The sequence below is a fragment of the Mucor velutinosus genome, assembly GCF_035048745.1.
Source record: "Mucor velutinosus strain NIH1002 chromosome Unknown tig00000093, whole genome shotgun sequence".
Taxonomy (NCBI): domain Eukaryota; kingdom Fungi; phylum Mucoromycota; class Mucoromycetes; order Mucorales; family Mucoraceae; genus Mucor; species Mucor velutinosus.
In genome coordinates, this window is record NW_027041907.1 from 100,776 (window position 1) to 126,120 (window position 25,345).

Here is a 25,345-nt window from a genome sequence, read left to right on the forward strand (position 1 = left end):
ACCAAGTTTGAATATACCTTGATTGACCCAGTGAATGAGACAAAACTAACAACTGATTCAGCTCGTTTTGAACTTTCCTCCGTAAATGGTTCAGCTTGTCGTGTTGGTCCAGATTCAAGATGATATCCAATGGCTGATCTTCTCCTACCTATCAGAGCACTTCCGTATACTGATGGGGCTCCATGACCCGAGCATCATAGAGTGTTCAACCATCAGTAGCCAACTACCAGCGATAGTTGACCGGACGCAAGACCCAAAAGCTGCATTTAGAGAGAATCTGACCAGCCTTTCTCTCTAGCACTGCCATCTCCTATTCAACATCTCCAACGAAATATTGATCCGAAACGATGCGTACAATAATCGGTTGCACTGGCATGCAATACCCATATCATTGTCCGTACATCAGCAATGTACAGACGCACAGCAGCTGTCAGCTTTCTTTGTTGACCAAGTTTGAATACCATTGAAAACTGAAAAGAAATATTTGCTTGGACGCGCATCCCCCATTTATGTGGATGTGTCTGCTTAAAAGCAGTCACCTTGTTTGCAGAGATAGAAGCATGATTTCTCTCCTCTTTTGAACTTGGATCACACCTTCTTCATGATGAATTACTTTCTCAAAACACCCTCCAACGAGTGGGATGCAATAAAGGCATTTAGTGATTACTTACAGTTTTACGATGGCGATGAAATACTGGACAAAATGAAACAAGACCTCATCCAGCTGAAGAATTCTCAGAATGTAGGCATCAACATCAAACGCAAGGCAGAGAATTTTATTCTTACGTTGGATGTATGTATTTCGGTTTTACAGCGCAGCATTGCTCTTACGCTGTTTCGTTAGAAAAAGAAAGCGCAATTGCGTGCGGGTGAAAGCAGCAGTTCTGGAACACACAACATCTTCAACCAACAGAACAGCAGTGGCGTCATAAACAACCATATGGGAACTGTCAACATCAACAACAAGCGTGAATCAGTTACGGTAAGTGCTTTCTTCTTGATTCATGGGCACCAAAGCATTGCCCTTACTCATTGATCTTGAAGCCCACCTCATCCAGCAACACTAAGAAGAAGCAGAAGAGTACTTGCACATTGGATGTTCCTACTGGCACCCACGAAACTGAAATTGAGTAAGTTTAATGGCGATTGGCGATGCCACATTTATTTGAGTTTAACCACTGGATAATATAGGGATTTATTTAACCCAAGAGATGCCTCTGCCTCGGCCTCTGCTTCTGATCTCACCCTTTCGCACCTGCCAACTCGAATTGAGGACTTGGACCCTTCAGATTTCCTAGAAAATGTGACGAATCCCTACATGGTAAATGGCAAGAACATCAGCAGCTACTTTTGCCAATATCAACGAGCAGTCGTCTTAAAAAACAACAAAGAGGGGCTTCTTGTCGAGTGCAACACCTATGAACTACTAGCGCTAAACAACATTCTGCTTATAAAAAATGGTCAATGCAGCAATTTGATGAAAAAGTACTTTTCCAAAGACATTATATCTGAAATCAAAAAGGACCTGAAGAGAAAATTCAAAATCAACAATCAAGGCATTGACGCTACTATCAAAACCGGTGTTGACACTGTATTGAAGGTAAGTGCTGTACAACGAGGCTTTGACTGGCGCATCTAATGGTTATCATTGCTGGATAGGAGTACAAAGATGGAGACATCTCTTTCCGAACTGCAGCCAGTCGTGTGGGCAAATACAGATCTGATAGCACTCAATTTCACCCTCTTGACTCTATTCTTTTCGGCATCGAAAGTCTAATTCAAAAGATTCCCAAGCAGAAATTCAATGGACTGATCCGTGAAAATACCATCTCATGTTCCTATGTCGAGCCAGTGCTTGCTCCCATGTTTACGGACCCGGATACCAACAAACACTTGCAATGGTAACTTGTGACAGAATCAAACGCTTTGAGTCACATTAACATGAGCACGGTGCTTAGGCTTAACACAAAGGTACTGAGTGATAGTAGCAAGCAATTTGATTTCGCTGTTCGAGAGCTTGCAGGCTCTAACTGGATTGGTCCCATCTTGGTTGGGGAGGTGAAGGGTGAAGATCAGCGAGATGACAAGTACATTTGCTTATTAGATCTCATCCGCATCGGCTCGACTTCTGTAGACAGCATCAACTTTAATCTATATGAAGCAGTTCTGGGTGTGCATATCGTTGGTCTCCAAATGACGTTTTATATCACTACCTTGCAAGCAAGCGGATTGTACATCATGCTGGAGATTTGCACATTTACTTTTCCAAGAGACGCAACTGAACTCAGATCTTATCTGGCTAATGCAGACGAGTTGCTTACTGTTGCGCAATATGCCAACCATTGCAAAGTATCTGACGATAAGGAAAGGCTGCAATCCATGTCTGCTACTACTATTAGCACCCCCGAGTTTGAGAGATTTATCGCCTCGTCTCGCGATCGACAACGAGAGTGCCCTATAGTCTATCATCATTGATCAACAAGTGTATAGAGTATGAAACCGACAACCGTTCTTCATTTGATCTATAAAGCGCAACAAGCGTCTAGTTGTTTTTAAGAATGCGCAACGAACTGCAGCTTGCCATATACCAGAGTTATCACTGCTCTCATGTCTTTATTGTTGTCAATCAAACTGTGATTTATCCAAATTATGTAAATGTGCCTACGCCCAGTGCATGTTCATGCAGCAGATACACTGTTTATGTAATATCATACAAATAGCCATTATTGAAGTTTTTTTTTTTTTTTTTTTTTTTTTTTTTTGCTTTATTCCAGTAATACCATGTTCACCTCAACCTACTTTCTAGAACGCTTTCAAAAGTCCCGTTTTAACAAAGATCCCATCTTACCTGTAATAACAGTGGCTACAGCGGCTACTCTAATCTACACCACATGCAAATTTATTTCACACAAACAGCAGCAGAAGCAAAACACAGCAGTAAAAGAGATTCCCTCTCCCAAATGTGGTTACCCTTATATTGGCCACATGTGGTCTTTTGGGCCCTTGCCAGGCAAGACTGTCAGTGAATGACATTGAGAACTGGGACCTATCATCAAGCTCAAGCTAGGCAGACAGTTGTGGATTGTTGTGGATGATCCTGAACTGGCTCACAAGATATTTGTAACGCATGGTGCTGATACATCATACCGCCCTTATACAACCTACTCGAGCAAGTACTTTAGCAATGGAGCAAGGTAAAATGGATGAAATACATGAGTCAGTATTTCGGCTGTCTCACCAATACTGATATATACATAGAGATATCGCATTCAGTCAGCCAGGTAAGCATTGGGACAAAAACCGAGTTGCAGGTAGGTGTATGGCCATGTCTGCAGGCTAGTTTTTAACAGCATGATCCGTGTAGCTTTATCCGTGCTTGCGCCCAAACAGATCAAAAACTACCTGGACTCTATTTACCGCGAGACATCTGACCTGACCACTCGATTACTGGAATCAACCAAGAAGAACGGCTACACAGATCCCTACAAACACAATGAATTATGCTTCCTCAATGTGGTTTTCAAGATTGTTTATGGAAAGCGCTTTGATGCAGTGGATGACGCCGAATTTCTTCAGGTCATTGACATGATTGAGACCAGTATGACGTTTCTAGCCTTGGAAAAGGATATGCCAGACTTCTTACCCATTGTCGCTGTCTTTGATTATTTCGCTGGTACACAGGCAAAAATGAAGCATTTCACTGATACCATTCGTAATCCTGCATTTACAAGATTTGTAAAGGAGGCTTTGCTGCGAGACGGACCCAACGTTGTGAAATCGTTAAAGGAAGATGGCTTTGATTTACCAGATGAGGACATTCTTGTGTTGCTGGATAAAGGGTTTAATAATGCAGCTTTGCTCACTTATCTCTCTCTCTCTCTCTCTCTCTCTCTGTAGGTGATTTTGTCACAGGTGGCACTGATATTCTCTCAGCGACATTCAGTCGGAATCTGGCCATCATGTGTCATTATCCTGACTTGCAAGAAAGGGTCTCTCATGAAATTGACAAGTACATTAAGGTACATCGCAAACTTCCCACTTTTGATGAGCGAATCGAGATTCCATTGTGTGTTTCAGTGACCAAATAATGCATGAGATATAGGCCCACAACCTACTTGGGACTTTCTCACACGGCAGACAAAGACAGTAAGTTTTCCAAGAGATGGGTGTCAGGCGTCTTGTATTCACCGCAATAACATGCAGTTGAGGTTGATGGCTACGTCTTACCCAAAGGCTGCACCATCATTGCCAGCATGGACAGCATGCACGAAAATCCCAAGCAATATCCAGTGCACCCTGAATCCTTCTTGCCAGAGAGATACATGAACAATATGAAGACCATGCAAGCTGCCGTGAATGGAAAACTGGATCAACGCGATCACTTTAATTTTAGCTTTGGAAGACGCCTTTGCATAGGAATTTATTTAGCTGAAGTGGAGCTGTTCAATGCATTTATCCAAGTATTCGCTCGATGCAAAATCGAGCCCATCTCTAAAGATGAATATCCCGATATCTCAACTGCAAGAGAAAATGCGGGTTTGAACATCCTGCCACCTTCGTACAAGGTCAAGTTTATTAAGCGTCAAGATGCTCTGCTTCATGTATAGCTTGTCTATTCAAAAATCAAGCCTATAAAACTTCAAATCTATTGCGTTGTCTACTCATAGTATCATAATTTACAGTCAAAAGTTTATTGTATATACTATATATATATATATATATATATATATATATTAGTCTTGATTAAGCCCACTATTCGAGAAAAAAGAAATTAGCCTGATATACGCCAACCACAAATCATACTTGGCAAACTCCACTTACCAAATCTCTAATATATTTCTTTGACGAGATCCAATTCACCAAAGTCTTGTTTGCCTCCAACAGATCCATCTTTTGGTGTTCTACCAGCATCTCTGCCAGAGCATCTTGGACACCCTTTGCCATGCCCTTGGCATCACCACAAATGTAAATAGCTGCATCCTTGTTTACAATCAAGTCGTACAATGCGGCGGAATCTTTCTTGATCAAATCTTGAACGTACACTTTGGGTCCATCAGCAGCACGACTCTCTGCAATTCTCAAAAGTGAGATAGTGCCATCCGTTTCGAATTCACGGATTTCCTTTTCAAACAAAAAGTCCTTGCTCTTGTCACGGAAACCATAGTAGACATAAATGGGTCCAAACTGATCACGAATCTGTTGCGTGGGTTGATGGCCAAGACCGCCCATAGAGAGGCGGATATTGCGCTGTATTTGACGATGCTCCAAGAAGCCAATGAAGGGTGCAATGCCAGTACCAGGGCCAATCAATACCAAAGGACGCTCTGTTTCTTGAGGCAAAACAAAGGCATTTGCGTTTTGGCGGATGTACATGGGCACCTTGATGTCTTCAGTAACAGCGACTTCAACATTGGTAGGTGTGGTTCGACTGGGAATCAACTTGGTAATCTTGTCCATCCAAGGTGTGGCAACACCCTTACGCTCAGCCTTGCCAGCTGTAATGTACTCCACCACGTTGAAAGCAAATCGTACTTTGCCTTGACGCTTGAGAGGAGAGCTTGAGATAGAGTAGAAACGAGGCATATGAGCAGGCAAAAGATCCAAAAGACGGTCAATGGGAGGGTGGCAGCTAGGAAAAGTCTCCAATATATCGAGCAATGTGGGTGATTCATCACGGATAGCATTGAAAGCAGCAGCACCTTGCTTGCTGCAAATGTACATTAATGTCAGCTTTTCTTTGGGATCTGTAGTGTGATCAGCCAGCATTCTAAACAGTGCTTTACGAGGATGGCTAGTCAAATCCACTGCGTAACGGAACAGTTCAATTAGTGATGCTGAGGCGGCCTTTTGTAAATGAGTAGGCAGATTCTCGCCTTCGACCTTGTAAAGATGGTGGAATTCTTCTTCAGGTATATTTAGTCTGCCCAAAATAGACTCCACCAGATCCTCGTCATTAGGAGCCAACACACCAAATGCATCTCCAGGTTCAAAATGATTGTCCTCGCCAACATCAAGCTCCACTTCCAATGTTCGTTTAACAGCATTCGGGGCAGTCAAGCAAGACACCATGGTAACTGGAGCATAGGTGATGGGCACAGGAGTAGACACAAAATCAGGTACCTTTCCTGAGAAATCTTCTGCCTTTTGACCTTCTAATTTGGTCACCTTGGCAACAGGAACAGATACTCGAGGCAATCCAGTCAACTTGGCACCTGCTTCTAATCCAGCCAAGCTGATGGCAAGAGGGAATCCACTCTTGAAAATCTTCTTTTTGCCATCTACAAGTGTATTGTCTAATTGTGTATAATCAGCTACTTTGCTAGGCAACTTTTCTCTTCTAGCTTCCATGGTGAAATTATCGACTAATGTGTTTTCCAAGTCGGTGTACTTTTCCACTAGATCAGGGAGATTCTTTTTGCGATTTCTCATCGAATAAGGTACATCGATGGGATCGATAGCCAGTTCTGACATTTCCTTTTCCAATTCCTTTTCATGAGCAATCGATGATTCGATGGACGCATTTCCCTCTTGCTTTAGCACTGTAGGTAAGACTTCCCATAGCTTTTCGATCCAAGGATCTACCACATTCTCCAATCTAAAAAAGCCTAATTTAGTCATTTTGCTGACAAATCCACCCTTTGTCATAATCACCCTTCAGCATCGTCAGCTAAACCCTTTTCATAGAACACCTGGCCTCCCAAATCCTTGAATTTCTTTTCCAGTTTTTTACCACTGTTGTTGAAGTTGGAATAGTTGCTGTCACCCAAACCCAATACTGTAAATCGAGTGTTGGCAAAATAGGTCTTATCCTTGTTGCGGCGCAGAAATCTCCAAAACTTGAGTGCATTGTCAGGGGAATCGCCATCTCCGGTATTGGAACTGACCATAATAATCACGCCTGCCTTCTGTAAAGGTGCCTAGCATATTTAAATGTGTGAGTATCGATCATAAGGCAATTGAGAAAGCGAGCATAAATCGTACCACAGCAAACTCATCCATGACAAAGCATTCGCCCTTGTATCCCTTCTTTCCAGCCTCGGTATGGATGTTTTTGGCAATCCATTCAGCGTTACCAGTTTGTGATGCCCAAAGAATGAGATATTCTGAAGCAAGATCTGTCATATTATAAAGCGAGTAATAGAGGAACAAAAGAGAGGCTAATCAGGTTTTTTTTTTTTTTTTTTTTTTTAGATGCAAACTGATGTATTTAGATGAAAGATGATGGGTGCGATTGAATGTCAGTCATGACTGTCCAACAAAAGATAGCTCTGTTCCTGAAAACTTCAAGTTGAAGCATCTCTACTTGTACAGCAATACTGTACAGCTAGATTTCTATCTTTCTTATGCATCACAGCAATTCATCTGGCTCCAACTATAGTCTAATATAACTTTTGTCAATACATCAGCTAGTTGCTTGTAATTTTATTATGTTGTGAAAGTGTCCTCGACAAGTTTCGAAACAAATTACCCATTCTTTGTGAAAAAGTAGCTTCCATCAATGGCGATGAGATTCATGATAGAAATCGTACACATGCTTTGTAGAAATGAGCATAATGAGAGAGGTCCTGCGATATCAGCTCAAATTCTTAAAGGCTAAGTATTACTTTTAATACAGAGAAACAGCAAAGACAAACATGTAAGAGAATTGCTAACAGTAAGAATACATGCTGCAGAGAAGCCATTATAAGCACCAGCAGTACACAAATAATTAACGCCAAACCAAGTTTATAGCATGGACACCTACCTTAGGTCAAAATGTTGGTCAGCATGTATTGCAATGTAGTGCTACAATAAAAGCAATTATGGAAGAGATGTTCTAGAGTTCCTATACCATACCTTCAGTTCAAAATCACTCTTTTGCCGAGCTTCTACTGCAGCCATTCAGAGCAAGAGCGGCAGCTTTCAAAGCGCTTACTTGAGCAACACATTGAACCCAAAATCAAGTTGACGATTTTCTCCAACAGGCATTTCCAACTATACTTGCTTCATCTGAATGAAACATATTTTAGGGATGTGTTCCACATAATAAGTCTTTAAGAGCTGCAAAAGACACCCATTTTAATTCTGTACAAACTTATCATGGACTGGAAACAATGATCACTGTTGAAAATAGTACGTTTGAGTCTTAAAAAAGCTTAATCACTCATGATGCTGGTGTCCAGTCAATGACAGCTCGAAATGTTAGTCCCATCAAATGTGTGATGGACACTGAGCTTATTGTGTGCCACAATATCTTTAATAATTTGCTGTCATACCAGTTTGACTGTAGTTCTGCAAGAGATTTTATATCCATGTATTCCTGATCAGTAGGGTCAAGCTTTAAACGTACCATAATTCAATGTTGAGGTCCAATGCTCCTCATTTATCTTCAAATTTACATCAACATTAGCTTTTGTTGCTAATGGCTTGTTTGTCAATCCCACAGTTTTTCTTCATGTTGTGCTTGATTTTAGTAATGTTTATTCATTAGAACAACCCTTCACACTAGTGCTGCATTAGCCGTTTTTAACATGCAAAATGTTGTTCAGCCGTAGTAATCCTTTGATATTCTAGGCATGCGCATAATGTTTGTTTAGTGGCCGTCTAGCGAATTTTTCTTTATATTCTGTAAACAATCCTTACGCGATCTACTCTGATACTCCGTCAGCTTGAGCTTGCAATAAATTAAGAAGAAACGAGTGAAAAGCGGGTTTATACATTAGCTCTTGATAAATTTGCCAGTGGTATGAAACTGCATCCTGTTGCTGATTCGATACAATGGACGATTGAATATTCTCTCGCAGCAACATGTATTTCATTCATAATACATAGTGTCTTTTATTATTTGGTAAATAGTGCATTAGAGCTTGGGGGCTTGAGGCAGAACAACAAAACCAATAACAGGAAAATGGGTGTATGATGTAAAGCCATACTCATCTTGCTTATTCTCAATGACAGTTTCATGGATAGTGCTATGTACCAGTGTGCCTAAAGCAGGCACCATGCCAGTATCAGTAGGCAGAACGGCAACCACTTGGCCCAATTTCGCCTTCAAGGAGCCATCGTGCGCAGCATTTTCGAGCTTCCATGATTGCTCCTTGGCGACTACAAGTGCTTCTTCTTCATCTAATTGACTCAGCTTCTCAAGGTCGTTGAAACGGACAGTGGCCAAAGTCTTGGTCAAGTGTTCACTCAGAACAGGAATCTTGGATTCAAGCCATTTGCTGCCCACAAATTGACTGAGGAACCAAACATTCATGGCAATGTGAAGGTCAGCCAATGACAACTCCTTGGTACCAAGAGCCCACAGAGATCCATTTTGATGACGAGATTTGACAAGCTCTTCGACAGCTAAAAGCTCTGCAGTTAAACCTTGTAGCATGTAAGGGGCGGCGAATTTGAGTGATTCCGGATTAATTTTACGACCTGAGAATTGAGAGCGATCCTTGACAAATGCTTCGCCTAATTTACCCATAGGGATTTGGGTAACAATAGCTTGAAATACTGAGCTCTCGGTCCATCTTGCTAATGATAAGGTTGAATGTTCAGTCGAGTTTCCTTGAGCATCAAGCGGGTAGAATGTTGGTTCTGGGAATCTATCATAAGGCAAATGACAGTCAATTGGTATTACTCATGCAAACTCACAAGCATTTACCTCTTTTCAAGTTCAGCAAAGATGATCTTGGAATCACAGTAGGTATGATTACCAATTTGGAGCACAGGCGTCTTGCGGTATCCAGCATCAAGGGGTCTGCGAAGAGGACGAGGCTCAATGGGTGAAATCGTTACAAGCTTGAAGTCGACATTCTTGTATTGAAGGGCCCATGCAACTTTTTGAGCGAATGGAGAATTAGGATACCAATGCTGTTGATGTGTTAGATTAAAATTTGCAAAGAAAATCACTGATTACACATACCAAGATGAATTGAGGATTTGACATGTTTTCGAATAAAGTGAAATAAAGGGGAAATTTGATTTGAAATCTGATTCTTATGCTTTTCCTTTTGTCTTGACTCCGTGACCATGTTTCTTTTCAAGATGATCAAGCATAAATGACAATTTAGGAAAGAAGCGTAATTTTGCAATGGTTATAAATTAAACATTCATAGAAAAAGCTAAAAAAAAAAAAAAAAAAAAAAAAAAAAAAAGGAGCGTATTTGATGACAATCTATAGATTTAGCATTAATAATGTGGAGATAGTGCAGCATGCTGGTCGCAGCTGTCTCTAGAACGTTAATCAGCAAATGTTACATGTAATGGAGCGTCAAGAAACAGGGTTACTTTTCATTGAATGAAAACCAAGAATAGAAGTTAATAATTTTGAGTTTGTTCTTTACTAATAACCAGGCCTACACATCATGCAAAAGCCTGTCTTGCGCTGTGTGTGGGAAACAGACATCAGCTATTACTGCACTCAACTCCTGGGCTCCATCTCGTCTCGATATAGTAAGATTCGTCTGCCTTTGGGCGGGTTGCGTTTTGAATTATCAATCAGATAAACGGTGATTCAAAGACATGCTTATACATAATCTGTCGATCGATGAAACTTTTCATGACATTGCTCTCCTTTTCTCTCTGTTCATAAAATGTCAACTACTGTCCAAGACGTGATTTTGGTAAGAATTATACACAAGCGTGAAATACACCAACATGTTGTTAACGCCACGCATTTTAACAGCACTGGTATCCCGAGTCTCCTTTCTCCCAAAAGGTTGCTTGGGTCTTGAACTACAAAAAGATTGATTACAAGGTCGTTTTGATCGACAGATGCGAGCCTCGTCCTTTGCGCAGACCTCTTGATGGTGGCTACAGAAAGACACCTATTCTGCAAATTGGCAACCATGTCTATTGCGATACCAAGGCCATTTTCCTTGCAATAGAGAAATAGTAAGTACTAATCCCACTACCTTTTTTTGGGTTCAAGCTGTAACCTTTCCTGTATCACGCATAGTTTTCCCGAGAACAGCCTCTATCCCAAGCTTACCACTAACCCTGATGTCTCTTCCGAAGCTGTTGCTAGAGGCTTGACTGTTTGGATGGACAATACCTTGTTCTTCAATGTAGTCTCTCAGATCCCTCTTAAGGCACTTGATGAGACTTTTATCAAGGATCGCAATGATTTAGTTGGCGGTAGATTCAATGTGGATGTGATGGCAGCCGCTGCTCCTTTTATGAAGGCCACTCTCAAAGCTGAATTCAGTGTTGCTGAAAGCATCCTTGGTGACAAGACTTGGGTTTTGGATACAGAGACCCCGTCTCTCGTGGACTTCAGTCTCTCCATGCTGACCTTCTTCTGTTTGAATTTGGTAGGTGAAAAGTGGGTTCAAACCAACTTGAAGAGTATTTATGAGCATATGGCTCGAGTGATGAGTACTTCTAGTTGGGATGCAACCGAATCTCGCCTCAAGCTCACTGAAGAAGAGGCTGTTGAGGTTTTAAAGCGTCATGAGTCTGATACTCTTGCTGAAGGCTTCGAGATCCACAGCAGCATTCTCCCCATCGAACTGGGTCAATTGGTGTCTGTTACACCCTTGGATACTGGAAAGATCCCTGTGACTGGTACGCTGATCAGAAGCACCGTTGACGAAACTGTCATTTCCTACAAGAATACTGAGCACAACACCACCAGCATCATTCATTTCCCCACCATTGGCTTCATTGTTGTCCCCGCTCAAGCTCAAGCCAAATAAGAAGCGCTTAGATACGATTTGTTTATTAATTGATTGATTAGTAGATTAAATAAAGGAGGGGGGTTTTTTTTTTTTTTTAGTAAATGCAAAGATTAGTGTGATAGGTGCAATGCTGTATATGAAAAAAGTACTTGCTGTTGTATATACATGTTTGTTTTTCTAAATGTTGAATGTTTCTTCATACATGTTGTTTAGCCACCAAAATCTAGCATTGGCAGGCAGCAAGTTTAACACAATAGGCGCTTCTGTAGAGGATCCTGGACCACCAGCTGACGATGGTGGAACAGGACTGAGTGGTATATTATTAGCACCTTTAAGCATGTTGGGCAAAAAGTCTTTACTGAGATGGCTGATGTCTAGCGAGCCTATATTAGAAGGAAATGCGAATTTGTTGCGCTTGACGCGAGGTGGAGGAGGAAGAGACGAAAACGCCTGTGGTGGGGGTGGTTGAAGCGGGGATGGCTCTCCCTTTGGAGCAGGTCGATATGCCGTCAACGCGTGTTCGTTCAAGTGCTCATGTTGATGTTTGTTATCATCCTCATCCTCCTCGGTCTGGCCGTCTGACAATGCATCTTCGATATCCTCTATTTGTTGCAAATCCTTATTACGAGCAGCTGTGGACTGGTAAAGACGCTGTTGAGTGAGATAGGAGGCTGGTGTCTTGCACCTGCTTTCTTCAGCACGGTACTTTTCTAGTGCGATTTGAGTGATGTGGTGTGTGAAACTGCGGTACATGGGAAACGGCGTGCATTTGATGGTTTCTGTCAGTGTTTGGTTGATGGCAAATCGCGTGCCTGGTGTAGTGATGTGTGCTCTAAACAGGATCAGTTGACACTGACCTGCTCGCAATGAAAATGCTGGGATATCCAATACATCGCCATACAATTTTGCAGATGTAGCTAATGGCTTGCCATAGCTTGATGAGCTGATCAATGATTTCGCTGCAGCTTCCAATGACCGAATGAATTGCGCATTGGCATCTTCGATGTCCAATGTTGGTACAGTAGATCTACTAGAATTCGAGCCAAATGCAGGAAATGATGCATTATTACTGCTGAGAGACGTCGTGTCAATCAAAGTTCTGGCAGATCCTACACTCTGCTGCGTCGACACAGGCGAGAAGTTATTGCTATCTTGGGTGTGATCGTCTTCCGCAAAGAATTGCTTGCTCTTGTTGGGATTCTTAGAATCTATGCTGGATATATTCGCTAGCGATTGCCCACTCAGACTCAAGATGGTGTTCTTTTGTTGCCTAGTCAGCGTAGTGGGTTTGCTGCCGTTATCTAATGTAAGTTGGACCATGGGGAATGTGTATCTCTTTTCCTTGTCCACAATAAAATAAGGCACTTGATTCGAGGTTTCTTGATCTTCCACTAGTGCAAACAGACCCACAAAGACGCCACTGCGAATTTCGCTGTTTTTGAGGTCGAGTTGCTTTTTAAATGTAGGTGAGCTGTACATGGAGTAGCCGGATGATTTGATCGGGGTGTACATGGTAGCTGCTGCCTCTGTCATTTGCTGCATATCGCGAAAGTAATTTAGCATGTACTCTGAGGGCACTTTGAGCTTCTCTCCCATCGTCTTTGAAATGAATACAGGCTCTGCAAATCGAAAGCCTATCGACAGTAGATTGACGAGATCCTTGTTGGAATCAATCTTTTTGACCAGAAAGATATGGCGATCCTCAGAGTTAGCATCTCGTACAGTCAAGTTATTGTTTGCTGGCGATACTTGGTCTGAAGACGCGTTGAAAATATCAATGACTGTGGCATTTTCAGGAGTAGAAGCAGAGTAAGATGATGTGCGTCTTTGTTGTTGCTGTTGCTGTTGCTGCTGCACATTGGACTTGTGTGCATCTTTTGGATTCAAACTTGTGAGTAACCATGATGCTGTGCTACTCGTTCTTCGAATAACAGGTAGCTTCTTGGGTTCCTGAGAAAACATGCTCTTTTTTGATATAGTGTTTGTATTCATGACAGAATCAAACAAAAATCCAAGATCTGACAACTGTTGAAACCGCAATTCCTCCACTAGTTCATGTGCTGCTTGGATGAATGAATCGTTGATGGCGTTGTAAGCAGCTAAATTAGCCGTCGGCTGAGTGTCTTGAAGGTGATGGTCTGCATTGCTGTGCTGATAGTCCGCTTTATTCTCTGATCTCGACCATTGCATGGTAGTTTCGAATAGTCGTATGAACAGTGGATGGTTCGACGTCAAATTTTCCTGAAAATCCTGTAGATGGCGAGGTCAGCGACGTAAAATAGTAATTGTTCCTGACAAAAAGTTACGTTTTCAGGCAGTTCGCTCAATATTTCCTTCATTGGCACCACGCCATCGACTTTGACGAGGATTCTACCATTTGTATCAAAGAATATGGTATCCAAAATGAGTCGCTTTTGAGGTTTTTTTTGAAAGGGGAGTTTGCTGTTCTCCATCTTAGCTTTTGCCACAATAACAAACAAAATGATGCAGCCTGCTATAACAATCGCCGAGATGATGCCAATGAGAGCCGCTGTTGGGAGCACAGGCGTAGGTGGCCCGGTACGAGAGTCTCCAGGGTAGTACATTGTTCCTACCAGCGCTGTGTAATGCATGCCTATAAAAGGACATGTGGTATAATTTGATGTGAGCCAATTACATACATGTTGATGATGGATTTTGCATTCGTACCACAAACCGCAACGCCCATTAACATTGCGCACCCAAGACGCTTGTACCATTGGTTCTCCCACTGTTCGCGCAGTTTGAAGAAGATGAACAGAGCAGCTGTAACAGCACACACTGCGATGATTGAAGCGCCAATGACAAAAGCAATCTTATTCCTCATCTGAAAAAAATCGATCGCAACTTGACCTAATTGAAGAGAATGAGCACAAGTACCAGTTCATAAATACATCGATCATATACCTAAATAGTGCATAGACACAATACCAAACTATTAAAAATGGTATCAGTACTCCAAGGCTATCATCGAATAGATATTTAGATTTACCCCAGCTATGATACCACTAGGTATAATTCGCGCTATTCTCGCTTCTTCGGTAATACCGACAAATGCAAATGCTAAGAACATAGTGAGAATAGCCACCACCAGACTAGCAAACGTAAATCCAGCTGAATATGATAGTTGGTATTGATCCCCATTATTCAAAGTGATTCTCAAGCTGTTGTTTCCAATGAAATGCATTGACCAGATGCCAACACCACCCATTGAACATGCTGCAGCAAACAGTAGAAACCAATTGTAGTATCCTCGAATGTGTGTGCGCCTTTGTAGTAATTCCAACGTCGTCAGCGCACCAATCACTGCAATCAAATAGCTAACAAAGATGATGCCACCATTGTATGTTTGTAATGCTTCAATACTTTGATCCATTGATGTAATCGACTCGATTCAATGAATGCAGTTTTTATGTACGAGCGAAAGAGGGAAAAGAAAAAAGTAAGAGAGAAAGAGAAGTGTGAGTTACAATCGAGACTCTACATGCCAATATCCTGTATTCGATGAAATGAGAAAAGCTGGGTATATAAACTTTTTAGTACAGGAATGGTGCATTCAGGCGGGACAAATAACCTTAATCAATCATATAATTATCTGATATGTGGTAGTTGTTATCAATAGGTTTGGTGACCAAAACGAATCACGCTTTTGTGTGTGAGGAAGCGTATCACTTCTGTTAATTCAATATTTACAAGTGATACATTTTAAATTGAATGCTAATGAGACAATCTATTCTGCTCTGATTGTTCGGATCTATGAGGTGTAAATGAAGATCATTTTTCTTTCTTCTCCTTAATAGATGGTTTATTTTTTTTTTTTCTCGATGTTTATAATCACGGCTAATTCTTCGTGTCATTTTCTCGATGAATGAGCATGAATACATGGTTACACCCAAATCGTCATGGTGCACATTATAAAATTTTTATTTGTGTCACTTACCAAGAACAATACATGTATACGTTTCCCCCTATTTTATAACTTTTTTTAGGCGCATTTTCGATTATCAAAAGAATCGATCATCGCATGTCAAAATGTGCTGCCAGAAGATTTGGTTTGTGGGTGAGCAGTTACTATAGTGATGTAATGTACCTGCATATTTTCTGCATATCATTTGCATATTGTCTGCATATCATCTGCATGTTGTCAAATTTTTGCTTGTTTGACATAGTACCTATATTGTATTTTTGGTGTTAGTACAATATGATTATGAAACAACTTGTCTAAATGACAATCACATGAAGTGTTTCTTATTGAACAGTTTTAAATTAATAGTTTATTGTGAGGTACAACTGTGTTTTACAATGAATTACCCAACATTTTCAGTCTGTATATCATCTCATTTGGTTTTTAAGTAAATGCGTTATTTACTGAACCTACGCGTTTTTTGCACCAAATTCTTTGTGGTATATCATAGAAACTGAAACATCAAATGCCTCTCTCATTAGCAACAATGTATATTTAGAACCATTAAAGTTGGACACTCGTTGCACAAGAGCAATCCACTCATAACAGAGAATCAGTACCACATTACCAGTTATCGGGGCAAAGCTAATCATTCCTTCATAAAATAAGATAGCTTCTTCCTGCCCTTCCTGGCTCCACAAAAGAATACTCTATATTGGTTATAATTGGGTTTAGTCTAGTTTAATGGTTTCAGACATATTGCTACTGCTTTGTTTATTATTGTTGAGAGGGTGCGGTAACGGGATGTAAATTACCTGTGCTTTTAGTAAAGATTACGCTTATTCAACTATAAAGAATTTGGACACGTCAAGTAGCTATTACGATCAATACTACTTCTCTAGTGTACAAAATAAAGACTACACAGAAGAACAAAACTAAAAAGAGGGGATTTTTTCTCTCTGTTTATTGATATGGCATACGAGGGATATTTATATATAACGGCTTTGTTTACTTGCTTGCTTACTGATTTTGCTAACCTCCCAGATGTAGTCTCGATGCGGACATCACCGCTCACAACATTATCATACAGTCAGGCTTATGGAAATTGGCGTTTTCTAAAAAATAATTGACCGAAAGTCAAAAAAAAAAATTGATCGGCTTTTAAAAAATAAATGTCATAAGGTCAAATTATTTTTGGCACAAGTTGGTAACTAAAATTGGCATTTAATTGGCAGATGTTTTTGGCGGTTTTTATCAACATGAAACTCAATTGGGCCAGATCGAAAAGTGGAAAAAAGGGCATCGTAAAGCAACCACAAACCAGAGCACCAACACATACAATCATTGGTGCCATTCACTCCTCTAGCATTATTCACGTTGCTATCAGAAAACCACCACCAAAAAAAGAAATTGAGGCTGCTAAAAAAAAAAGAAAGGGAAAAAAAGAGCACTAACTGAAATTAGTGGAGAGAATACAGAGGTTAACGACGTTTCTGCTGATAATAATTCAGTAAAACAACTGCTCACTTCGTTAAGTTCATGAACAAAGTTCTTGCTGTACTGGATGCCGAAGAAGCTTTTAGAGGAAGTTATATAGTTCTAGATAATGCTTCTATTCATAAGTCTAAGCCGATGATAAGAAAGATTGAAAGTAAGGGTTATAGAGTAACGTATCTGCCTCCCTACTCGCCTGAATTGAACCCTATTGAACAGTTTTGGGCAATAGTTAAAGGAAAGATGAAGCGTGACAGACTAATGAATGAAGAAAATCTGTCCAGTAGAATTACTAATGCTTGTAATGATATACTCATCAGTGACCTTAATGGTTTCTGTAATCATTCTAAGCGCCAAATTGTTAATTGTTATAATAAGACACCTTTCTAATATACAGTCGTTCCAATGCCAAAGGGCAGTTTTTTTTTTTTTATATTTGGGAAAGTTGTGAACCGGGTTCAGTAAAAAAATGAACCGGGTTCAGTAAAGAAATGAACCACGTTCAGTGAAAAAATGAACCACGTTCAGTGAAAAAATGAACCGCGTTCAGTAAAAAAATGAACCGGGTTCAACTAGCTTCAGAACTAAACAATTGATCTGCTCTTTACTCCAACACCAGATGAACATAACTCGTGATCAAGCTATCTGTAGGTTTTTTGTGAAGATTACAGCAAAGAAAATGCAGCAAGATTGTCAAAAAAGATCGAAGAATTTGGCTCTTTTGATGTGTGTTATGAAAACGATCCTAAGCGACCTGTTATGGTGAATCTGAGTGTGATTCGGAACGATCCCTCAACCTTTAAACGTTATTTAACTGAAGAATCAGCTGTGGACATTGAGGAAGCAGTAGAAGCAAAATCTGAACTTGGTAAGCACTGAAAGATTATGTGTTATTCCTCGTATTTTGACACTAAAATTTTAAATTAGTTTCGGAACGACAAGTGGCTACGTTTCTGAATGAGGTTTATAAACCTATCGATCCTCAAAATGAAGCTGTCTATTGCCTTCAAGAAGTTGAAAACAAAGAAATATATAAGTCAGTTATTTCGAAAACTGAATGCATGAACAAGAAGTCTGAAATAGCGTTTGCAACTTGGTGTTCGAAAAGAAAAGTTAGCTTTATGGATCAGCCATTTACTAGGAAGAGGAGTAAAGGATCGAATAAGCGCTATAGGAGACTTTATGTGATGAAGAATGAATTTAGAGGTAATATACTATTTGAGTTTCTTAGAAATATCATTATTTATTCTCTACTGTTAGAGGGTGTTGTTAAATCCATCACTATTTCTATTCCGAGCTATCAAAACCATATAAGCTCTCTAAAAAAGCAAGGATGCACCATCATTGGATATGCTAGGAAGTCTGCTGGTCGCAATGATGAAGAGGACAGAAAAAGGCTTTTGAATAGCATGGTGCAGTGCTTAAAAGAAAGATCTTTATGTGACGAATGCAGTGAAATCAGGTTTCATGGATTTCACAAAAAAAAATAAAGCAAAGGTAAAATACAATAGAAATCAACTGTATTTTATTTTGTGTATAAAATGAACTGAAGATCCTCGAATTGAGTAAAAAAAAGAAGAGTATTTATACATTTGCATCTGGCTTGTAGGATTAGTGATGATAGAGAGCAATAGGTGCTGCTATTGCGATATCTGGCAAATGTTGTTGATGTTTGATTTAAAGTGGTAATCAATGCAGGAGCACTGGCCATAAGGGTCGATTTGAGTAACCTTGATGGGCTTGGGTGAGCTATCGTCATAGCATGATTTAATGTAACCTTGATGGTTTAAAGTGTGATGTTTGTTATTGAAGCATGGAATCCTTTATCTGGGATATTGTGCAACTATGGCAGCAGGGCATAGTTGTCATATTTGAATATGCTTATTATTGATTTAATTCTATTTGGATAAAGATACCATCACCTATTACGACCATCATGGGTGTGATTGAATACACTGTGATCAGGAGTGATTCATTCACACGATGTGCGATATAAGCGTGTATCTTTACTTTAGTATTTTAAATGGGTTTTTTGATGTACATTTGAGCGCTTTCATTAATAGATCCAAATAGCATGAATTTGAATGAGTGCTATTTGATGAACTTTGGTTTTCAATTAAGTTGCGTTTGGGTGGCTATTTCATTACAACGAAGTCTTTGTGTCATGGTCTTCTTCGGCCGCCGCCAATATCGCCTCAAGAGACATGAATGTCAACCCTGATTTACTCACTGATTTGATAGGTGTAAAAGGAGACACTCAATGTATTTGTTAATATGTGAATGATTATCAACAACAACACTGATACTGATATTTTTCTTAGTCATGATTTCGTATATCAATTCATCAGTAACAGTCATTTGCCTTGTAGCAATCGATTTCGCAGGACTGTCTACCAATGTTGGTGATCTACAAAATTTTTTCAAGCAAGTTAAATTGCATACAAACAAACCAGCTTTAGCCACGCTTCTAATACATCTTTGCTAGTACTCATAAGAATTTGAAGACAGTCCTCATCGACAAATTAGTTTATGACAACGAATTCCACGAATTCAAGAGAGAGAGGCCGTTCTGAGTGATCCAACAATTTTATCGTCTTTTGATTGCAGATCAAAACCAGTACAAAGATCCAGAAAAGTTTAAATACTCAACTGTCGCCCTATATTTATCATCAAGCTTGGCAGATATTTATGTACTAGCCGAGTTTTATTCATACCAAATACATCATCTTATTCAAAATTTGCATATTTTTATTGATCTTCTATGACTTTAAGCTAAATCCCGTCCCTATTGGGTCAATAATAAATTGGATGATAAATATAACAGTGTTAATTTTATAAGGCTGTGGTTAAGTGTAAAAAGAGTAAAAGAGTAAAAAGAATAAAATTAGGTAATAGTAAGAAAAATGAGCACCAGTTCCTGTTTTATAAGTAGAACGACTTAAGGAATAAAATAAAATAAAAGATTTAAGTAAAAAGTACAATGGAAGGTTAGATCCAAGGGAATTCAAGTACAATATAAAATAAAGTTAAAAGATAAAATAAAAGAGCTTGATTTAAAGGTCTTTTATAAGTTAAGAGAAGTATAAGATTAAATTGTTTAAAAAAAGTGAATTACATTTTATTATTGAAAAGATGTGAAGTATTTATACTATTTTTTAAGGTATTTCTATAACCCAGCCTCAGGCTTGATCATTTTTTATATTTTTTATCAAGTCTTCGACTTGACATACAATTATTTTTCAAATTTGGTAACTGTTAGTGTAACAACAGAAACTAGTGGATATAAATAACAAGTATAGTGCGTGAGGATTAAAACGGACAAAAATGTAAGTTGATTTATTTAGCCGAGCTACTAAATGGCATCGTCTTGCCATTACATGCTTCTTCATTCGAAGATTTGTAAAATTTATAAATTGAAGATTGAGAATGTACGTTAGCGAGATTGAGTAGAACAGGTCGCTTAGGATCGTTTTCATAACACACATCAAAAGAGCCAAATTCTTCGATCTTTTTCGACAATCTTGCTGCATTTTCTTTGCTGTAATCTTCACAAAAAACCTACAGATAGCTTGATCACGAGTTATGTTCATCTGGTGTTGGAGTAAAGAGCAGATCAATTGTTTAGTTCTGAAGCTAGTTGAACCCGGTTCATTTTTTTACTGAACGCGGTTCATTTTTTCACTGAACGTGGTTCATTTTTTCACTGAACGTGGTTCATTTCTTTACTGAACCCGGTTCATTTTTTTACTGAACCCGGTTCACAACTTTCCCAAATATAAAAAAAAAAAAACTGCCCTTTGGCATTGGAACGACTGTATATTAGAAAGGTGTCTTATTATAACAATTAACAATTTGGCGCTTAGAATGATTACAGAAACCATTAAGGTCACTGATGAGTATATCATTACAAGCATTAGTAATTCTACTGGACAGATTTTCTTCATTCATTAGTCTGTCACGCTTCATCTTTCCTTTAACTATTGCCCAAAACTGTTCAATAGGGTTCAATTCAGGCGAGTAGGGAGGCAGATACGTTACTCTATAACCCTTACTTTCAATCTTTCTTATCATCGGCTTAGACTTATGAATAGAAGCATTATCTAGAACTATATAACTTCCTCTAAAAGCTTCTTCGGCATCCAGTACAGCAAGAACTTTGTTCATGAACTTAACGAAGTGAGCAGTTGTTTTACTGAATTATTATCAGCAGAAACGTCGTTAACCTCTGTATTCTCTCCACTAATTTCAGTTAGTGCTCTTTTTTTCCCTTTCTTTTTTTTTTAGCAGCCTCAATTTCTTTTTTTGGTGGTGGTTTTCTGATAGCAACGTGAATAATGCTAGAGGAGTGAATGGCACCAATGATTGTATGTGTTGGTGCTCTGGTTTGTGGTTGCTTTACGATGCCCTTTTTTCCACTTTTCGATCTGGCCCAATTGAGTTTCATGTTGATAAAAACCGCCAAAAACATCTGCCAATTAAATGCCAATTTTAGTTACCAACTTGTGCCAAAAATAATTTGACCTTATGACATTTATTTTTTAAAAGCCGATCAATTTTTTTTTTGACTTTCGGTCAATTATTTTTTAGAAAACGCCAATTTCCATAAGCCTGACTGTATCATGACATGCGACGCATGATATGTTTAACAAACATACGTTTATGCTAATGACAGGGTCCACATTTACTTTTATATCGCTTCATCTAACCATCAATAGAATTCGGAGTTGTCTCCTCACATTATACCCACATCTCTGTAAGGAAAAGTGTGATATGTTTGTATATAGTGTGTCCAAATGAGTTAAACTTCTTATGATTCTGTTTTATTTTATCGTACGATTTTATTTCGACAGCTTCTTCGTAACATCAATTAATAAAATGATCGAAAGAAAGCCAATTTTTCTGCAAATTAGTTTGCATTAGGCTTGTATTTCATTCCCTGTGTCCTTTCTTGTATTCTATGACATGTCCATAATCGTATACATGGCCGAAAAGACTATATTCCATATTCAAGCTAACTCCATGACAATTCTGTCGATCACTCTAGGTATAAATAAGTTTATCTTACTAATATGTGCTGAAATTTTACGTTTAGCTTTCGACTGCCCCCTGCTATTCCTCCAAAAACGACCTGTAACTGTGGTTCTGGCTCTTCCGCGATGCTCCACGTCTGTATGGATAAAAACAATTAATATACGAGCACACAGCTACTTGCAATAGCTCTCACTACTCAAAAGTACGCAGACCACAGCAAAACTGGATGCATTTGAGCTGCGATTTCTCGTGTTTGAAGCTGTTTTTGGGACAAAATAGCATCAAACAGCTGCTTTCATCTAGTACTAGCTTACAGTCATCTTTGCTCAATTTGGGGCCCAAAAAACATTGCTAAACACCTTGAGGGGTATGTCGTGGAAATTATCAAAAATCAAACGGTTGCGTTTTTGGCCCAAAAAATGAAGGCTTTTACTATGACATACGAATGTTTATGTTTTGGATGGCTCTCTACATTCGCTTCACTTCGGTAAGAGCCAGCCTGCGCAGCAGCAGCTCACGCTACCGGTTGCCCTGGCGTATCATTAAAATACTGCTACCTTCATTTTGACCCTCCACGTACACATGAAATCCCCTCATATTATCTGTGGATCTGATTCTTATGTGATGCTCTACATTCATATATACGAGCAAGCGGCATACTGGCACTTCCCTTTTTTAGTCCTAAGTGCCCCTGATACAACAAAATCTGAGTGTATTTGAGCTGCGTTTTCTTGCGTTCAAGGCCGTTTTGGATCGTCAGGATAGCACCAAACAATTGTTCTCATCTGGCAGTTACTTATTGCCACTATTGCTCAACTTTTTGGGGATCAAAAAAACATGACCAAAAATCGACCAAAAAGCATGAGGTACCCCTCATGGTTTTCATCGAAAATCAAACGATCGCGTTTTTCACCTTGAAAATGGAGACTTTTACTATGGTATATCTTGAATCAAAATGTTTCTATCGATCCAAAGCAACCTCTGAAATCATCTTTGTTGTTGTATTCAAAGATACAGTATTAACAAATTAAGATAGATTTCAAAAAAGGAAGACTATAAAAAGTAACCAGATACGAAAACTTCTGATTTATTAACTGATTCAAACACATCCTATTTATAAGAGATCATTACTGATGAATCATCAATCTATCTTGTTGTTTCAACTGAGTCAATACATCGTATCATGTTTATCTAATATCAGTCAATTGAAGGATCTGATTCGTTCAATCAGCCATGATGATACGATCTGTAGCCATCATTATCCTTCACTATCCGAGACCATCATAATCGATTATATGATTCACTTCTGTGTCGAACCTAATGTCCTAATGTAGACAGTGAGAAACAATGTAAATCATGATCCGACTCTTGCTGAGTTACTGAATGTCCGCAACCGCTACAGACTCAACATTTGTGGGACTTTGGTATGTAAAATTTCGACTTTTTGGCCAGAAACCTCTTTTCATATTTTTATAAATTGCTCAATAAGTTTATTCAAAACATCTATCTTTTTTAGTACTATTGGATGCGCCTTGAAGAGTACTCCAATAATGCATTAATAAGTATAGCATCATGAGCACATTTCTAATAGTCGAATAAGGCAAAAAAGATCAAATAAATCGTTTTATAATCAAAATCAACGAATCGAGACAGAATATATAGTGGAGATTTAATCAACAATTTTAGCTGGCAGCAGCAATATTGCTGTTACCATGAAGGCAATCAATGTTTGTTAAGCTAATGTAAAGGGGATTGCGAGCTAAAATAATATAAATTCTAGTAGGTTTACTTTATTTACAGCGTTTTTGTATGTTCTCTCTATTTGATAGGTTGAATTATTTCTGACTATCCATTTTATATGCGAAATTCAAAGCGACATGCACCATTGTCATTCTATTCTAGTTACGTATGGTATCTTGAGCTCAAAGTCTACTTTATCTTTTAAGAGCATTTTTCTAAGCCCCCCCCCCCTTTTTTTTTTGTCCATTGTGGTTTTTGATCGTTGAATGGCGATATTTCCATTGTGAGATGTTTGTATAGTGTTTGTGCTGGAGGATCCGGCATTTGATGTTGGATTCCTCGCTTTGCCATTGTTTGACTAGATATACATATTGATCCATAGACTCAAGCTATATAAAAGGATGTGAAGATTTGAGAAAATGCTGCATTCAGTCATCACTTCTCGAATGCACAAACAGGTTTGTACCAGACCCAACGGCCGTTGAAATAAAATCAGGTACGCAGGAAATGCAAGATCATTGTATTTCATCAGCATCTGTAGTGAAATGAGAGCATGTTGTTGATCTTGCTTTGATTGCAATCGATGCGTAACATATTGTCTTACTTTCAAGGCATCTTGCTACTGTTACATAACTTGAGAACCCTTGAAAGTTTGAGTCATAGATGAAAGGATATCGGAATGCGGCATTCTATGGTAGTACATTTCCAAATTCCACAGATAAAAACATCTGCAATCTCGTAGGCGGTATGCGCAAATCATGAGTGTCAATCTGCAACACTATTCACTCAAGCTCGATGCTAGCCTTTGCTGACAAGTGCAGCTAATAAAATATTTGACAGTATTATTCATTGGTATCTCATCTGTGTATAGTTTATAAGCGATTGAGATCATGCTGTGCCAGTTACCCCTATAGCCTAATTCCATGTGTCACACATGTCTTGGCTATATTAAACACATTTGCAATCTTCCTCCTTATTCATTGAATCGAATAAAACAATGAAATGAAACCAGTACTATAATTGATCCAGGCTGTTTGATCGATTCATTGGTTTGCAATCGAGATCAATTGACGAGTAGCCTATCAGAACGATTCGCACTGTGCCTATTTAAGATGCAAACCACTAATTTTTATTACATGGGCGTAAATAATCCATGAGCCTAGTTTTACTTACATGTTTATATTAACATGCAGAGAGAAGAACCAACAAACCATTCCCTGTGTAAAAAAAAAAAAAAAAAAAAAAAAAAAAAAAAAAAAAAAAAGAGCTTTGGAGGGGAAATTATGTAAAGAATCTTTGTACATTTATAGCATTTCTTTTTTTTTTTTTTTTTTTGTTTAATGCTCTCTTAAAGGCTAAATCATGCAATTTGTATGCACTTGATTGGACCTAATCCCTTTCTCTCAACCTACAAAAGGTCTAGAGATCACGTCACATGGTAGTGGGGAGAGAAGGGAGAACACAGACTACTTAAAAAGGTGCAACTTTTTTATCTTTTTCTCTCATC

General features: G+C 39.0%; 6 protein-coding genes across 6 annotated transcripts; 3 read left to right on the top strand and 3 right to left on the bottom strand.

Annotated features, from left to right (window-relative positions):
- Positions 1-601: 601 nt before the first annotated feature.
- On the top strand, positions 602-2,475 carry MgSsk1_1 (Two-component response regulator SSK1p; the record flags this gene model as incomplete). Its single annotated transcript, XM_064821171.1, has 6 exons — positions 602-793; positions 845-982; positions 1,045-1,130; positions 1,192-1,600; positions 1,660-1,901; positions 1,959-2,475. 6 exons carry the CDS (start codon positions 602-604, stop codon positions 2,473-2,475), a joined length of 1,584 nt encoding a protein of 527 aa, XP_064680857.1.
- Positions 2,476-2,781: 306 nt separating this feature from the next.
- On the top strand, positions 2,782-4,607 carry ATC70_001779 (uncharacterized protein; the record flags this gene model as incomplete). The annotated part of the gene is made up of 7 exons (XM_064821172.1): positions 2,782-3,018; positions 3,076-3,194; positions 3,259-3,311; positions 3,365-3,893; positions 3,944-4,009; positions 4,103-4,146; positions 4,204-4,607. 7 exons carry the CDS (start codon positions 2,782-2,784, stop codon positions 4,605-4,607), a joined length of 1,452 nt encoding a protein of 483 aa, XP_064680858.1.
- Positions 4,608-4,743: 136 nt separating this feature from the next.
- ATC70_001780 (uncharacterized protein) lies at positions 4,744-7,122 on the bottom strand (the record flags this gene model as incomplete). The annotated part of the gene is made up of 4 exons (XM_064821173.1): positions 4,744-4,752; positions 4,822-6,595; positions 6,652-6,917; positions 6,982-7,122. The coding sequence occupies 4 exons, from the start codon at positions 7,120-7,122 to the stop codon at positions 4,744-4,746; spliced, it is 2,190 nt and encodes a 729-aa protein (XP_064680859.1).
- A 1,717-nt stretch (positions 7,123-8,839) lies between these two features.
- Positions 8,840-9,919, bottom strand: TIF32 (eukaryotic translation initiation factor 3 subunit A; the record flags this gene model as incomplete). Its single annotated transcript, XM_064821174.1, has 3 exons — positions 8,840-9,575; positions 9,635-9,843; positions 9,896-9,919. The coding sequence occupies 3 exons, from the start codon at positions 9,917-9,919 to the stop codon at positions 8,840-8,842; spliced, it is 969 nt and encodes a 322-aa protein (XP_064680860.1).
- Positions 9,920-10,565: 646 nt separating this feature from the next.
- ATC70_001782 (Homeodomain-like protein) lies at positions 10,566-11,669 on the top strand (the record flags this gene model as incomplete). The annotated part of the gene is made up of 3 exons (XM_064821175.1): positions 10,566-10,595; positions 10,658-10,866; positions 10,931-11,669. The coding sequence occupies 3 exons, from the start codon at positions 10,566-10,568 to the stop codon at positions 11,667-11,669; spliced, it is 978 nt and encodes a 325-aa protein (XP_064680861.1).
- A 159-nt stretch (positions 11,670-11,828) lies between these two features.
- On the bottom strand, positions 11,829-15,045 carry YUH1_1 (ubiquitinyl hydrolase 1; the record flags this gene model as incomplete). The annotated part of the gene is made up of 5 exons (XM_064821176.1): positions 11,829-13,901; positions 13,958-14,265; positions 14,340-14,522; positions 14,577-14,604; positions 14,662-15,045. The coding sequence occupies 5 exons, from the start codon at positions 15,043-15,045 to the stop codon at positions 11,829-11,831; spliced, it is 2,976 nt and encodes a 991-aa protein (XP_064680862.1).
- Between the last annotated feature and the right edge of the window lie 10,300 nt (positions 15,046-25,345).